Source organism: Astatotilapia calliptera, chromosome 20 (assembly GCF_964374335.1).
Source record: "Astatotilapia calliptera chromosome 20, fAstCal68.1, whole genome shotgun sequence".
NCBI classification, from domain to species: Eukaryota; Metazoa; Chordata; class Actinopteri; order Cichliformes; family Cichlidae; genus Astatotilapia; species Astatotilapia calliptera.
In genome coordinates, this window is record NC_137441.1 from 32,369,953 (window position 1) to 32,386,462 (window position 16,510).

The 16,510-nt window shown below is 39.6% G+C and overlaps 1 protein-coding gene across 1 annotated transcript in view; it reads left to right on the top strand.

The window, feature by feature from the left end:
• Window positions 1-16,510, top strand: part of pex14 (peroxisomal biogenesis factor 14) — a 45,273-nt gene that overhangs the window by 5,734 nt on the left and 23,029 nt on the right. Inside the window, exon 3 of the mRNA XM_026153687.2 lies at window positions 13,074-13,158. Within this exon, the coding sequence (XP_026009472.2) occupies window positions 13,074-13,158 (85 nt within the window). The remainder of the gene's footprint in view (window positions 1-13,073; window positions 13,159-16,510) is intronic.

Sequence of the window (16,510 nt, forward strand, 5' to 3'; positions counted from 1 at the left end):
GGGCGCGAGCCATAGAGATATTTCATGATTATTGGGGAAGACGGTCACTAGGTGGCAGCCACTAGTTCGGCCTTGGTGTAATTACTGAGTGGGAAGTGATGGCAAGATATTCTGTGGGTGTGTGTGCGTGGATTTGTGTGGATTTGTGCGCCAAAGGTGGGGGAAAAGAGATTTCTTAAAAAAATAGTGCACTCCTTGAAAGAGAAAGGTCCGATCGACCCGATCAACTGCTATCTCATAGTCAATAGTCTCTGTATCCTGTCATGCTTACTGTAAACATGCGACACACTCTGCAAAAAGCACAGATCAAAGAGGTGTCGAAAGCGCCCGCCTTCGTGTTTTTGTGGTGATTCTAAATAAGTTCGTTTAAGATGTAATCTGCAAGCTGTATTCACACTGCAAGGTAGTGCAAGGTGATGTAATATAATGCGTAGTGGGGGTGGGGATTAAGTGGTACGGCACTGTGTCTGTGTCTGTCTCTGTGCCCGCACTTTTACAAAAGGAACATCTGCACGGCACAGTCGAGTTTAGTGGTCGCGGGGAAGTTTTCCCTTTGAAAAGCATCAAGGCTCAATTCTCTGTTTCACAGCGCTCATTGTGCATCATGCGCTGTTTGTTTCAGTGGTTAATGACACAGGAAGGGCCCTCCATTTTATTGTTGCTGTGTTGCACTTTTTCCCCCTCCTCGCCCAACCCGGCAGCCAGCCTCCTTAGAGGACTCTGTATGAATTCTCACTGTCATGTCCAAGGACGAGTGGCGCAGGGTCAGCTAATTGCTTTTATGATTATGATTTCACGTCAGATTTATCGTGCATGCTCGGAGCACATCTTCCAGGTCCTGCCGACGTTGCTGGCTTGGATGGGGGGGAAATGAGTTTACAGCTTCTGGCTGTGACTTCTTGTTTAAGTGCAGGTCACACTTTTTGACTCATTAGAGTTGAACGCAGGGGGTGAATCACGGTGGCTTTTCCTGTAAAAGCCTCTGTTTTCTATGTCAGTAAATGTACTTGTTTTTCTCATATCTGGCCACAAAAGAGCATTTTCTTACTTGGCCTTCAACATGTGCTGAAGTTTGGAGGTCATGAGCGAGGAATGACACAGACAAAGATTTTGGTTTTTCTGTTGTTTGAACTTTTTATGAGCCATAAATCCCTCATCTTCGTTTCTGTTCGCAAATGAAATCATTACGCTTATTCCCCTGCAGAATGCCAGAATTATCAGTTGACTCCTTTTTGATGTTGGTGATGGTTCCACCCACCTCTTTGAAAGGGATGAGCACAGATGAGTCCAACCCATTTTATAAATTATTTTTATTTTGTGGCTTCTGCCTTGTGTGCTGAGCCGGACTAGATCCCAATTGCCAGCCCCAGACAATAGCGTTTTCAGTCTTTTGACGAAAGCGACGCAAGGCCTTCAATTCACTCTAAAGTTCCCAGTAAATGAAGAAGCAGCTGTTGCCACTGTATGTCAAAAATAAGCACCTTTTTTTTGTAGATGGAGTTTAATGTCATAACCGTGGCTCTTGATTTGTTGCTGTAATTTGACCTCGCTCTGACCTTCCTGGCTGGGCCGCAGTGTGACTAGTGACAGATGCAGCCTGGGAATATGGTTTGGATAGTTTTCCAATGTGCAGAGGAATGTTGAAGTTAGTTTTACGCAAAGTTCATTTTGGAGACATATGTAAAGTCTGTGATTAAGCTGAATTCAATAAACTTTAATGAATACTTAGAACTTTATTTGTAGGGTTTTTTGTCTCTGCGAGTATATTAATGTAAACAGCATGGTAACAGAGCTGTAATTTCCTATTCTCCCACAATTTAGTGAACTGTCACAATATGTTTACTTAAGAAATGACAGAAATACGACACCAGTTTAATTACAGCGTAGTCATTTTGCCTCAATATACTTGGGAAAGTGGTCTTATTGAGCTGAGCTTCCTTTATACTCTCTATTCTGCTTTGTAATTACTTCGGCTTGATTTATCATCTTTTCTTTGTGTTTATGGTTGTAAACTGCTCGAGTGAGTAACTTGGTCTGAGAGTGGCTTGTCTCCTTGCAGCGAGGCTGGAAATCTCCTGATGAATCTGAGATGTCTCTGCTGTCAAGACTGCTCACATCGCTCTCAGCCTCCAATGTCACTTTCAAGGCATAATTACACAAGTTGTGTTGATTAGTATGAGAAGCAATTACAGTGGCTTTCCGCTGCAAATGGAGAATGTGATGGCTCTTGATTGACACGAAGCATCCTGGCTTTAATAAGTAAATGACTATGGTAATTCAGGTACTGAGACCCTTTGATTTGTCAGCATCTTTCTCATTTTTGTGATGTCCTCGGATTTTAATGAACATGAATTTGATTGAATCCTCCTTCATTTCCCATGTCCCTGCACCTGTCTGTCTCTCCTATCAGTCCACTAAATGCTCTCAGATGGGAGTCGTATGCTTTCGGAGCCATCCTAAACAGTCCTGCTGCCGATGCTGAATTATCTTTCTTAATAAATTCAGAGCGTTTAAAAAAAAAAGAAATGGATATCCTGCTATTTTGGCACACTATTAAAAATGCCTTTTAGCATATCGTGCTTTCACAAGTGTAGAAATCAGAGGAAAAATTATTTGTAATTGACACTTTGGGGAACATTTTTTTTTTCTCTTTTTATCTTGCTTCCCAGTAAGTTATTAGCTGTTAATTTGTCGGCAAGCTCCCCTACAGCGCTAGATATTTGTTCAAATGCTGGGATCCCCTCAGTGCATTTGTAACTACACTTCTGAAAATGCTGCCCTGTCTAATTATGTAATATAATACTGCCTTTTAGGCAAGTTTCTTTTAATTGAATAATATTAGTGCTAACTAAGGATAAGCTATTGGAACGGCAATATTTAAAAGAGCTGTTTCTACCCTGTATGAAATGCACAGTAGTGCAGTGTAGTACCACGGCAATACAGCAGTCTGTGTGTTTTAGGTATTTGAATAAGAGCCAAACATTTATGCTAAAATTTCATTGGCCTAACCCTCAGTCTCATATTTCTTTCTTTGTAAACCACGGTTGGCCTAATCAAGTAATTCCCTGTTTGTCTTAGTAACCCCCTATAGAGTCATACATGCATACATATAATAAAATAATTTGCTCTTGCACTCCCTATCCCAGCTGTAATTTATATGGATTGAATGAGTGCTGCATTGTGGAAAAGCACGAGTGGACCAAATGCTCGTTTGTCACCTCTAATAAATGTTAGAATGTAAATTATGAACTTATGCTTCAGATGTAAATGCACTTTATTCCAGTCCTTAATGTAAACAGACCACTCCAATACATTAAGGGGTATGGGGGAGGGCAGAGGGATATTAGATTTGGAGTTTTTGACTGTTTTCACAATCAATAATAAGCACAAAAGAGGCTCGATGGGGAACATTATAACATATCTGAAGTCGCCTTCATAAATTATTGCATGAAAGCAGGCTTGTACACCAAAAATGTAAATACATTAATGTTATTAATAATGTAGTGACTAATAGTTCTATCAAGACTGTAATAGCAGTTTAATGGAATATGACAGCAAGAATGTATTACACTTCTTACATTTAGATGGGACCTCACATGACATTTATCAGAGATTTCTGTAACAATTTTTTTGATTATTTTGTTAAGTTAATTGCTTCTTTTTTCCCCCCCGAACGTCTTCTCTGGGAGAGGGGGCAAAAAAACTGGTAATGGATATTAATTAATATGTGTCAGTTTTCAGGGTTTGATTAAAAATAATGAAAGCAAAATGCTAATGGGATTTCAGAGTTTCTCTGTGTGTGGCGCCCTGAGATTGTGGCTTTATCTGAGAAATCTGGAAAAAAAAAGATAGTATGCTACTCTGTAGGCTAAAATGAAAGTGACAGAATATAGAAACTAAGATAAAATGGAGCACTTGAACGAAAATATTACGCTCCAATTAGACTTTAGAGGTGTGGCTAAGAAGTGTAATGCCAGTAAAAACTGTAATGTTTCTGGTTGGAAAATGAAACTGGATCCTTGCACCTGCAGTTAAAGAGATTAAACAGATTTTTTTTCTTTTAATAAAAGGGCCAAGTGAATAAATCTGACAAGTTGCTGTGTGTTGGTAAGTTGTTTTTTTTTTCTAAAACATTTTCTTGCCTCAAAGTCACCAAATATGATTTTATTATTTTCTTTCTTTCTAGAATAGTCAAGGAGCTTGTGTGTGTTTTCATGTTATTTTATTTTAGGCCTCCCTTGTTAACCTTTAAAATTAAGCACTTCATCAGGCACTGGTAATAGGTAGACTCCTTCGCCTTCATCCAGAGTCTTCTTGTTTCTGTCTGTATTTAAAGGTAGAGAGCAACTGGAAACCAGGAGTCAAACAGACATTGACACAGTAGTTAAAAAATAAATAAATAAAATAAATAAATAAATAGCCAATGGCACAACTGACAATTACCCAACACCTGGAGTGGCTCCCCTCCCCAGCATGTGCTTCAAGACTGTCAACTTCTTGTTAATGCAGTGATTAACAGGAAGATCGCATTTGTTTTCCTGTGCAGCTCTCCTGGCAGCAGCACTTTGCTTTCTCTTTGATTAAAATAGTAGATGGATGGATGCATTGTAGCTCTGTCATGAATTTCGAAAGAAAGGGTGACAAGGAGACGTTAGAAATGGAATAAATAGAGGCGAGGCTGAGGCCTTTCCGTCCTTTCCAGATTGTGTTTACTGTGGACTGTGGGATTTTAAGCGAGGTATTGGCGGCATGCAATCCTGTGGAAAGAGTCAGCCAACTCTGACAGTCGCCCAGCGGCCTTCGGTTGTCTCCAAATTTCACTCACTCACAGATTTTTTTTATTTATTTATTTTTTCCGCCTGTCTCTCCTTGTAGATTTTCTCCATTCTTTTAATGGCACTGCTACCTGTCTGTTCCCCCTCACATCTGTACGTGCTGCGTCATGGTTCCAAAAGTGTGTGGAAAGTGGTTTTGGGTATCATGGGGATGAGAAAAGGGGAAGTGAAGGGGCTTCGTCAAACAGCCTGTACTTTTAAAATACTGAGAGTGGCATTGTCGTGCGTTTTCTGTGTCAAGGTCGACAGAAAATGTCAGAACAGGTGTGCGTCTGCTGCTGAGCTGCTTGCCAACTCAGCCCCTTTTGCTGTAACACGCCACCTCGTGTGACATTATAGTGGTTCACTGTGGGTTGTCTCCTCTCTCTCTTTCTTTTGGAGGCGCATGGTAAAACATGTATTTTCTCCTGTCACCGCGTGACTCGATGTTCAGCTAAGATGGGTGTCAACGCCTAAACTTTGACCACTGCCTCTGATTGTCACGTAGTCATAAAGTGTTAAGATGTTGATTTGAGATCAAAAGGAGGAACATAAATCGTATAAATTTATGTGCTGTATGAGAGTCTCTTAAGTTTAGATCACCAGGCAGCCATGTTGCAAAACCTGAAAATTCTGTGTGCACTTCTCAAAAGAGAAGGATAACGTTTAGGCGGGGCATGTATAAACCAGATGTTACACATTTTATCGCTTTATCACGGTGACTTTTTATAACTCGCTCATCGTCTATCGTTATCTGGTTTACAAAGGTTAAACTAAATTGCTTTTTTTTTATGAGCTGTCTTTTTTTCCCCTCAGAGTTAAAAAAGAAATACAAGTGGTACTTCTTCTTCTTCTCTTCTCTGGCCCTGGTGATTGCTGCTCTTTGTTTGTTTGTTTGTTTGTTTGTTTTGTTCTGTTTTTTGCTGTCAGCACCCCACTCTTTATGGTTTTCCTACTCTCGAGGTTAGACTCTTAGCGGTGGTTGGATGCCTCTGGAAAAAAAGAGAATTAGCCAACACATTTCTTTGTCACTTAGTGTGATCAGGAGCAGACTCTTGCCGCTGCTCTCTTTCTCCAAAACCAAACGAAGGCCTGCTGGCTTAAGTTTCCTCCCTGGTTCGATGTTTATTTCAGCCTGACTTGTCTGCTACGGTAGATGTGTGGCCCATTGTCTTGGCAAGTGTGTCTAAATGTTTCTGACAGGTCTCAGTGAAAGACAGGCCGCAAGGGTAAACTGCCAACCCCACCCCTCGTATGCCACTTCTGCCAGCCCTGGCCAGTAGATGGCGATGTTCATCTTTCCTGGCTCTGTGCCTTCCTTGGCGCGTCTCCCTTTACACCATCCTTCCCCTCTCCTCTCTGTGGAACTCACTGAGGAAAGAGGGGTCTAACCCTGTATGCAGGGTCATGCCACCAATTCCTGGTCCCCTTTGAAGACCATGAAATTGCTGATCCAAGACACATGATTAGTGCATTCAGCCTATTGACTGGAAAAGGGTTGACACACAATTACAATGTCACTGGAATGTCACAATCTGTCTAGTTGTCTTTCTGAGCATAGGCTCATCCAGTGGCACAGTGTACCCAAGAAGGAATAATTTGATCAATAAAAGGATACCTCTCTCTCTCTGTTGTCACTGGTCTCTCTATTTTAGTTTTATTAGTCAATTTGGCAGGCGAGCAGGACTGCACACAAAACTGATGCCAACTCGCTGCATCTTCGCCGCAGCTCTCGGCTTTATTTGCCTATTGTAGTGCTTCAGTTGTATGCATTGCAGGATGCGTGTGTATGAGTTTGTGTCCATGGGTGGGTGCTTCCTCAGTGAGCAGAGCAGTTTTGGATGAACAGAGGAGGATAGGCTTGTCACTGTAAGTTGCTTGTGACGGAAGCAGCTCTTCTCCTGACACCACAACACAACTTCTGTGGTGTGTCGCTTGGACACAAGCTTCACGTTGTTTGCTGCTGGTGCCGCTTGCATTTTGCCTCAATCAACTAATTGAATGTGAAAGGCCGGCAGGCCCTGATGATGTGAAGGACAACACACAGAGCAGTGGCAGGTTTAAGAAAAGACCCTGTGCTTCTTTATGTTACCGTAGCAAATTGCGTCTCTCATTTCTCTTTACCGAAGAACTGAACTTATATATATGCCATATAAATATGGCATAATATAAATGTTTAGCCATTTTGTGTTAACCTCAGTGTAGATTTTGTTATGAAATTTGCTATTTTAAAACGTTCCATAAAAACACTACAGAGTGTTTGTGTTTTTATAACAGCCAAACCACTTTCTATTGCTTCCCATTCATCTAAGTTTTCATTGTAAACTCTACTGTTTATTGTTGTTAAACCATACATGAAACTCTTGCTGCTTTTGTTTATTTTGTTTGTTTATCTTTTTGATTTTTCAAAAACATTTTAATGATACATTTTAAATCTGCAAGAAATGATCAGAAAGTTTCTGACAGTTTAGTGTCTTTTATTCTATTTCAAACGTTTTTCTCGTATATTTGACCGGAGTCATTTCTAAACAGAACATTTTTCATACTCGACGCATTTACAGACCACATTATGACCACATTTTCTTTTTGCTACGCTGTGCGTAGATAAAGTTGCGTTGTGAGCATTTTCATGTTTTGAAAACGGTCACTGAAAAGCACACTGAGCTGCTTGTCACACAATGTCATCACTGACTGCGTAAGAAAGAAAAAAGAAAAAGCTTCGAATTACAGGAAAGAGCCACTGCATTAAAGAACAAAGGAGATCGATGGCAGTACATTAAATTTTATGCGAATGAAAAAAAAAATCAACTAATTAAAATTGATTACTCCTGCTTTGTAAATGTGTTTCTGAATTAAATTATTGTATGAAAACATTTTGACCAATCGAGGAGCTGAGGAAGTATCCATTACTGGATTGCAGCTGAGAAGGGGCTGGAATGTTTTGTGGTAGCTAAGTAGTTTGTTGTGCTTCGCTGCGACTCGCTTCTTGCACCCCCACTGCTAAAGTGCCATGGGTTAATCTCTGATGACCCTCATCTCTGAGAGCAGCTTCAAACTCATGGTTTGGGCCTTTTACCTGAATTAAAAGGAATGTATAGGGCTAGGCAGTATTTTTGCCCAAAGTAAGTGAAAGTGAGGTGTCACTCACAGAGTCGCACGTCTTTAGTCATCAGGGCTCTTGGGGCTCTCGGAGCCCCACTGGGGATGTCCTTATCTAAACAGTCATCTGTCTCACTAGTTTAGCAAAGGCAACCCCAGGCAGCACGACTGACAGTTGCACATTAAGAAATGTCAGATTCGGCTTTATAGCGTATCTGTCAGGCTAGTTTTGAATTGGCCGAGTGCCACCTGTTTGTCTTCATGTTTAGATCTCGCAAGAATAAACAAAGCGCATGACTTTGTTGTTGCTTCATGTTCCGTTAAAACACGTGGCAGCTTCAGCTACTTTCTTATTCTGCTCGTTCTGCAGAATGAGGATATTTTTTTACCCTGTACAACCGGCTCTTGAAAGAAGTTCAATTATTTTGCAAGTCAGTAAAAAAAGAAGCCAATAAAACATTTTTTCTGTCTTTTTTTTGGGGGGGGGGGGGACGACAATTCTGAACTTAAAGTTTAAAGGAAGCGAAACACTTCCAGCAAATTAAACACAGTTTTGAAAGTTTTACACTTTTCTAAAAATTGCTTGTATTTCGAAAATAACAATGCAGCTTCCTCCCCCCCCCCCCCTTCTTTCTCTTTGACAAGCGTAGCGTTATTCACAATATCATATTAAGTGCGTTTTTACCTTTTTGTCAGTGGCCTTGTCGAATACAGTCTACTACGGCCCTCGGTTTTTCTCACCACTAAACCACTCAACTTTTCCATGTTTGTGATGTCAGAACTTTGATAGGGAAATGCTGCTGAATGGAAAGTTTGTTCTCTATATGCAGTGGTCTTGAAAAAAAAAAAAAAAAAAAGCTCAATTTCCGTCCACCAACCCCCCCTTTTACAAAAATTGCATAATATGCTTTTGATGTCATGATCGTAGCCTTGCCCATGGCTCTGACACTGATACAGCGCATGTTATTTTTAAACCTTTGCATCGCAAATGTCAATGAAGTTTTCCATGACCCTTTTTCATCTGCTGAAATGTTGACTCTGACCTTTAAATTTCAAAAGTTAGGATAATTCAATAAAGATTGACCACATTTCAGAGTGTAACACACAAAACGCCAACCCGGCAACGTGTGAACAGATGCAAAGTAGTTTAGAAATGCCCACGTTTAACCAGTAACCCTTTATCAGATTTTGCTTATGCTGAAGACAAGTTTCGGTAATTGCTTCTCATTTCATTTTTTAACGTTCTAACTTCTTTGAAAAAGCACTGCACATGAAGGGACAAGCAACAATGAGTGAGAAATGAAGGGTTCTTTTTGTACAGTCATTGTTAGAAAGATTCGTCTCCAGCAGGGCCCTTGAAGCTCCTGGAGTGTCTGAACAACTGTGGATGTTAGCTAAATGGCCAGCTCTGCACCTCACTTCCTGATGTCTCTCAGGGTCAGTAATTCCCTATAGCTGTTCCCAAGTGGCCTTGCTTTCTCCACTAAAGGTCACATTAAGGCAAGAAGGTTGTCACAATTAGAAGGGCATTTAAAGCTGCTCTTTTAAAAAGATTAAAAAGCACTGTTGGCCACATCAAGCAGTCAGGCAACTAAAGGAAATACAATAATTGCATTAAAAGTTAATTCCTTTCTGGCAGGGCTCTAATATCAGAAAGGTATTGGGTTAAGTCATTTAAGACAGCTGCCCCTGATAGCAGATCATCCATGAAAGCACCAAATTAATATAGAGCTTCATTTTTCGCCGTCTCTCACTTTCTCCTGCTTTTGGTCCTCCAAACGTGTGTTTGGGGGGGAAATTTGAGACTAGCTTAACACAATTTTTGTTCATGTCTATCAGTCTGTTATTATATCAGGGGCACTTCTCCACAAATGTACAGGCCAGGGCAATTTGGAATGAATTGATTCACACTGAGCCCGAATTCTATACTTGCTAATGATTTCCTTTTAGACCCTCAATTGCACCCCCACCCAGCTTCTAGTTCCATCAAGTCCTGCAAATCTTTTCAATGTTGCAGACAAATTGTGTACATATTTTTGCAGAACAGATAAGGAGCAAAGAGTTGCTCAGTACATGCCAGTCATTTCCTGTTCAAAAATATAAAAAGTTGATGTTGCACTCTTTTTTTTTTTTCGTCTTTTTCTTTTCTTTTTCTTTTCTTTTTTTTTTTTTTTGAATTGTTTGAAGTGTTTTAGATAAGAATATGTGATACCACGAGACTGTGGATGGAAAATCTTGAGTTTTGGTTTTTTTTAAACTCTGGTATGGTATCTTTTATCAGTGTTCTTGTTTATTCCAAGAATGTTTGCAACCCTAAAACTGCATTTTTACCGTATTGCACAGTAATTACTCGATAAGTAGTGGTTTGCGTTGGCCTAAATAATTCAGACTGAAAACACAAATCTTTTCTCTCTTCTCAGATTTCTTTTTAATTTCTCGTGGTTAAAATTCTGGTTACTTTAAAACTGAAACTAGCTACAAATACAGAAACCAGCCCAAATGATCAATTGTAAGATATACCACAAACTGGTGTCTGATGATCGAAAGTCTGAATTTCCCAGATGCTCACACCTGCTCTTGAATTCCTGTAAAATATCCATAGGTGGGTCTTACGGTATATTATGGTTAAGTGCCGTTACTAGTTGGGGCAAAAATATACAACTGGTTACATGGATTCCCTCAGGCGTCTATCCATGCAGTTCGAACATAATTGGATTGCAGCCTCATTTCTCACAATTCAAGGTATTGCAGTTGTAATTTTCAGACAAGTGCAGTGCAAATTCTTGTCCAATTCAAACTCAATAACATTTCTGTAATCTTGTCCGTTCATCAAGTTCACTCTCTTTAAGTGTGTTGGTTAATGTTATCTCTTTCTGTGATTGAGTTTTCACCTCTTTTTCGGCTTTACCTGACACTTTATTGGTTATCTGGTTTGCAAAGATTATCGCTCTTAACATGGAGCACTCTGGTGCATTAGGAGTCGAACCTTTACAAGAGGTATTACAAAGAAGCCTAATTGTTCTTCGCACCAAAAATCATTTACCAGTTTCCTGCAAGGAAGGAAATTCACCTAATTTCAGTTTTAGTTATTTATGCTGTCTACTCAAATGCGCCTTGTACTGTTATCCATCTTACCCCCGCCCTCCTAAAAGCCCCAGTTGTGTGCTACCCAACACTATAACTGGGGTGATCCATAAGTCAATAACAAGACTGAAATCTGTGCAATGTGGTTATAATTGATTGAGATGTCTGGATGGAACTTGTGCAAAGCATCTATGTCATCTGCTAAGAAGTGCATTTTTCCTCTCCCTGAAGATCTACCACAACAGTTTTAACCAAATGGACATTTGCCTCATTAGTTTGCCGCTGAGCTAGCTGCGGTCCTTACTAAGATGTCACACTTACGCCTGTTAACGCTGATACAATTTTCTTGTCAATATTGTGCTACTGAAATTTTAAGCGAATGTAAACAAGGACTGCTCATTCAGCATATTCTTTCCCTGTTAGGTCATTACCTCTCAGCGGGCCTCCTGTATATAACTCTGTTATTTACCGTAATAAATATTGGAGTATTAGATTTTAGTGTGTTTATTATCTCTAGTTTCCGCCATTACCACATGCTGTGACTTGTGGTAATGGCTCACTGACTTGGACAGTGAGCGCCTTGCAAGCACTAGAGTGATTTTTGTCTTTTTTATCAAAGGGATATTTTCTCTGTGTTTTGACTGTATCTTTTGGCCCAGAACATCAGTTACGGGGTCACCATGCAAATGGTTTAATCTGGTTGTCACAATGAAGGTTCCGGGTGACTGGCTTTAATAAAGCTCTCAGCATATATAGAGATCCAGGAAATTCCGCACCTCTTGCGTAACCCTTGTGTACATCAAGGTCACCGTGTTGTCCCAGTGAAAATGTAGATTAGTGTGTACATCAGTTGTGGCAGCGATCTCATGAAGTCAAAATGGTGCATTTTAATGAAAGGTTCACTGGGTTGTATAAAGAAGAAATGTTATTATTATTCAGATGTTCATTTTAGGTTTGTTTGTAATCCGCGTTTGCTAAGTTTCTTAAAGATGCCTGCGCTATAATTCTCTACTGTACTGTGTGCTTGTGACAGAAATCTCACTTTTTAAACAGCTTCACTGCCACTCCTACCACTTGGACAAGTTTAAACTGCAATTCTTTTGGATTGAAACAGGTTCTTAGTATATGCAATGCATTACCCAAAATGAATTACCACTGGCAGGGCGCTCAATCACTTTGTATCTTTCAACACTAAGAGAAAAGAAGAGTAATCAAAACCTTTCAACCTATTAGAGGGATGACTTTTACAATTGAATCACGGGGACCACAGGTGCGATAATAAGTCATCGAAACCTCCTCTCTAGTGTGTTTCCCCTTTCTCTGTGTTCTTACATATTTATCTATTTTAGGAGGCGCCACTTCATGGCGCCCACTTCAAATTTATGTTTTAATGCCATTTGAGGAAGATTTTTTTCCCCTCCCTCCAATTCTTGGAAATGCATACTGGGGTGGAAAATTAAGGTGCATCTCGAAGGAAAACATAATAGAATCGATGAACGCAATGCACTTAAAACTACTGGTGTTCTGATGCTATTTAACGTTCTAGTGCATTAACGTTTCAAGTCATTACAACATTCAGGCTGGGTGATTTGATCATGGCAGGTTTTTAACTGGAAGAATTACAGAAGTTTTCAGCCTAGGATTCTCAAGTTATTAGATACAAATGATCACCTCTGCATTAAGTATAGATTTTCTTCCACTCCGCACTTAAGAATGGAAGTTTGTCTTTAAGAGGGTAATAGCAAATTAAGCTCCATACTCCATTTGTCCAGCACTCTTGATGGGCTAATTTTATAACTGCTGATTTGGTCATTCCCCACATTTAGCTGGAAAGTGGTCAGGTGGTCTTTTTCCTCACTGCTGGGTGTGGGGGGAGCGTAAAAGCAACTATCAAATGGAATCCATTTAAGGTTTTTCTTTTTTTCCTGTGGGGTTGGACTGATAATGAACCTTTTTCTTAAAGAAGGTCTAGACTGTTGTTTGTGCTGTGAAAAGCATCAGTTTGCTGCAAAGCTTATCTTCTTCCTCTCATGTTATATCATTACGAGGGATTAAATCACATTTGTCTCTCCCCAGATTACCACTGCTGTACAATTTCTACAGAACCCAAAAGTACATCAGAGTCCCTTGGCCCTCAGAAAAACCTTCTTGAAGAAAAAAGGTGAGAGACTTCTCATTTGCTTGATTTATGCTGAAAGCTGAAAGCTGTGAACAGTATACATAATTTGGGGGAAAATGGCTGTGGTATTACAATCCACAAAATGCGGTTGGCAAAGATACATATGCTATTTTTTGTAAGATCATTCTGTTGGGGTCAAAGGTTGTGGCCATGGATCTTTGCCTTCAGGGGGGCCTAATAGGGGTCGATTTAGCTTCAGAGGGCATGATTCAGGCTCTGTGAATAAATGACACACCAGTCTGGATGCTCCTTTGGGTTCAGGAAAATTAATATTGACAAACTCCCTCTGCATTTTCAATGGAATTATCAATATTGCCTTCCAGCATTTTAACCCTTTTACTTAATTTAACAGTTATCGTAAATTTGAGGCACGGCACGAGGAGGTTTTCTAAGCAGGGGAGGTTGGAATGTTTGCTGGCTCTTCACTTTCTTTGCAATTCATTGAGATATTTCTAACACACAGTAGAATATTGTTTGTGCAATAAAAGTTGCAAAAAGCTTTATTACTCTGAACTCATTTAAGTCAGTTCAATATAATGCAGCAGTAGAGCTGCAGTGTTATGCCATGTATTTATAACAGTCAGCCTATGGCTGAGCTGTAATAGTATGTACAGTGTGTGTGTGTCTTTTACCTTGGATAAACACTTTGTGGGGAGTGTTTTTATTTAAATTTGCAGTGAGACAGTTCAGTGTGTGGGGACTGTACTTGTACAGCGCTTAGGGACTTTGCATTCAGCCAAACAGTGAAAAGTGAGCCTAAAAGCTCTGTGACTAGGAAAGGTAACCCGAAACCAAATCCATGGTTGCCGGCTGCTACTACACTCATCTCATATGGCTCTCTTGATATCATTTGAAATGTATTTTTTTTGTCTTTTTCTTTCATTATTAACAACTAAGGCATGTTATCAGTCTGCTGTTGGTTAATTGAAATGTAACAAGGCCTCATTATTGTCAAAGGATGCCATGCTGCACCTTATTTTCTTCTTACTTTCAGCCTTGATGCAAACTCCACGGAGCTCCACTATCCAAATCGGTTTGCTCTTACTGCACTTTAAGTCCATGAAATATGTATGATGCTTTAATGCAGATTTATTTTGGAAAATCGGTTCCGCTGTAGATCTAAACAAGAACTCTGGATTTGCATAAGGACATCGATCTTACACAGAGAGAGATGGGAGATATGGGCAATGAAACACTAAGCACAAAGTATGTTTGCACTCTGCAGTATTCTTAGGATAACTCTTGACTTGTACAGTCATACAGCAGTAAACCTGGAAGTTGTTTAAATCCAATACTCAAGCTTTAAGATTTCTCCTGTTTCAGGAAAAAAGCTCTACTGTTACTATCGTGCTTTATTAAATCAGTTGCTTTGTGTTTTTGTGATTTTATTTAAGTACAGTAATTTTTTTTGTCTTAGAAATCGACGTTGATCATATTACAGGAAATTATATCAGGAAAAGGCTTTTTTTAAGCTGCGCATCAAACCCAGATATTGCACCGCAATGCCGCTTAGTAAGGAACTAATCTTAGCTGACTGCTAAAAATAAAAGTAAAGTGTACTTTAAGTGATGAATCACCTGTCAGACCTTTTTCATCAGTATACCACATTTCCTGATTGAAATATTTCTTTGTGGGAATTTAAACAAAATAACTTTATCGTGCCGGTGTTTGTGTTAATTCATAAATTATTGTATGAATTGCACTTCTGGGTTACATTCATAGTAACAAAATAAAATGAAGTATCAGTACAAAATATCTTTTAGCCTTTGTTCATCTTCTCAGAAGCATCGACATCAATACTGACAAGAATTTGATTTTGAAACTTTCCATTTTCCTCCCATAAAACTCGTTGGTAAACTGAATCAGATTAGTAATCTTGTTCATTGGTGACTGCTTGCTGAGCCACAATAAGCTTTTATACAGGCGGCAGCAGGCCAGTGCTCAGACTTTTGCATGCTCCTGTACCCAGCATGTATTGTCCTTTCAACCTTTTGACAAAGAAACTCAATCATCATCCTCCTTCTCCCACAGTCACCACAGCAAATGTGTCAGTCTTAATTTCTAATACAGTTTAATGTCATATTTATGTAAATACTTCTGGATTTTACTCTATATTAACAGCCAGAAATGTCAAAGCACACATAAAATGAAACAATACCATCTCCTGGTAGAGTGGAATTTAAATTGGTTTCCTCTTGCTGCCAGTACTTACGCTGGACAGCTGATGAAGGGGAAAATAGGGCCCACTTTGATTGCATGTTGCAGAATCTTTACACAATAATCTCAGTCGTGCATATTATTTCCCAGCGCATTTGTGCCCTAATCTGCACTGAAGGATGCCTCTCTGGTTACATGTCTGTTTTTTCCAAAGAGAGCCTAATAGTGTGGTTTATTTCAATATTCATTGAAAAATATAATTTTCTGTTTTCCTTCAACTGTCAATTTCAGGGTATGAATTGGCAATTATGCAGTCCAATATTTCAAGCTGCCCTTCTAGAGTCCTTGAAGTTGAATAAGCTGGCTGAAATATTGAAACTTTGTCACTTTGATGTAATATAAATCAAGATTTAAACCCAGAGATGCTTTTTTTCCCTGTCTTTTACAGAGGAGTGAGGAAATGAATTGCATTTTAAACTGTCATACCGCAATCTTGAAGCAATTTTGCCTTAGTCGTTGACTGCCAAGATCAAGTAAATTTTATTGTGTTTGAGTGAAATATAATGCGCTAGACTCTCATCTAGTGAATTGTGCCATCTATGTCTTCTTCAATTAACAGATGCAGCAACTAAAGAGCATTGGGCCTCCACTTTGGCACCACCATTTAACCCAGACAATTAGCAGTTACACACATAATTACCAAAAAAAATCAAATTCTCAGGACAAAGTCAACAACATTTTCCAGTTCTCAGTGTGTCACTTTGACCGTGGGACCTAAGGTGACATCACCCAGCCGCTCCTAGTTTGACAAACCGAAGGTAATTTGTTTTGGAAAGTAAACACAGGGAGTGTACATACTTGCTGCAGTACAGGTAATTTCAGCATGTGAAACGGGTACAGGGCATTCGGAGTTGGTGAGATATAAATGATGGCGTGACTGTTTTTATTTATTTATTTATTTTTTAATAACGTCTCAGTTGTTATTAAGTTGAATAAATAACCCTAAGAGATTTCACCCTGAGAAGTGGGCCACTGATGGAGGGTCAGGGGAAACAGAGGTAGGCTTTTGGTCTATTACCATACCTGCTATGGAGGTAAGAGTAAGGTTCATCATCCCAGATATTAATAGGATGCTGTTTGTAAGTGGGGTTATGTGACTCACCTCTCGGACAAAAAT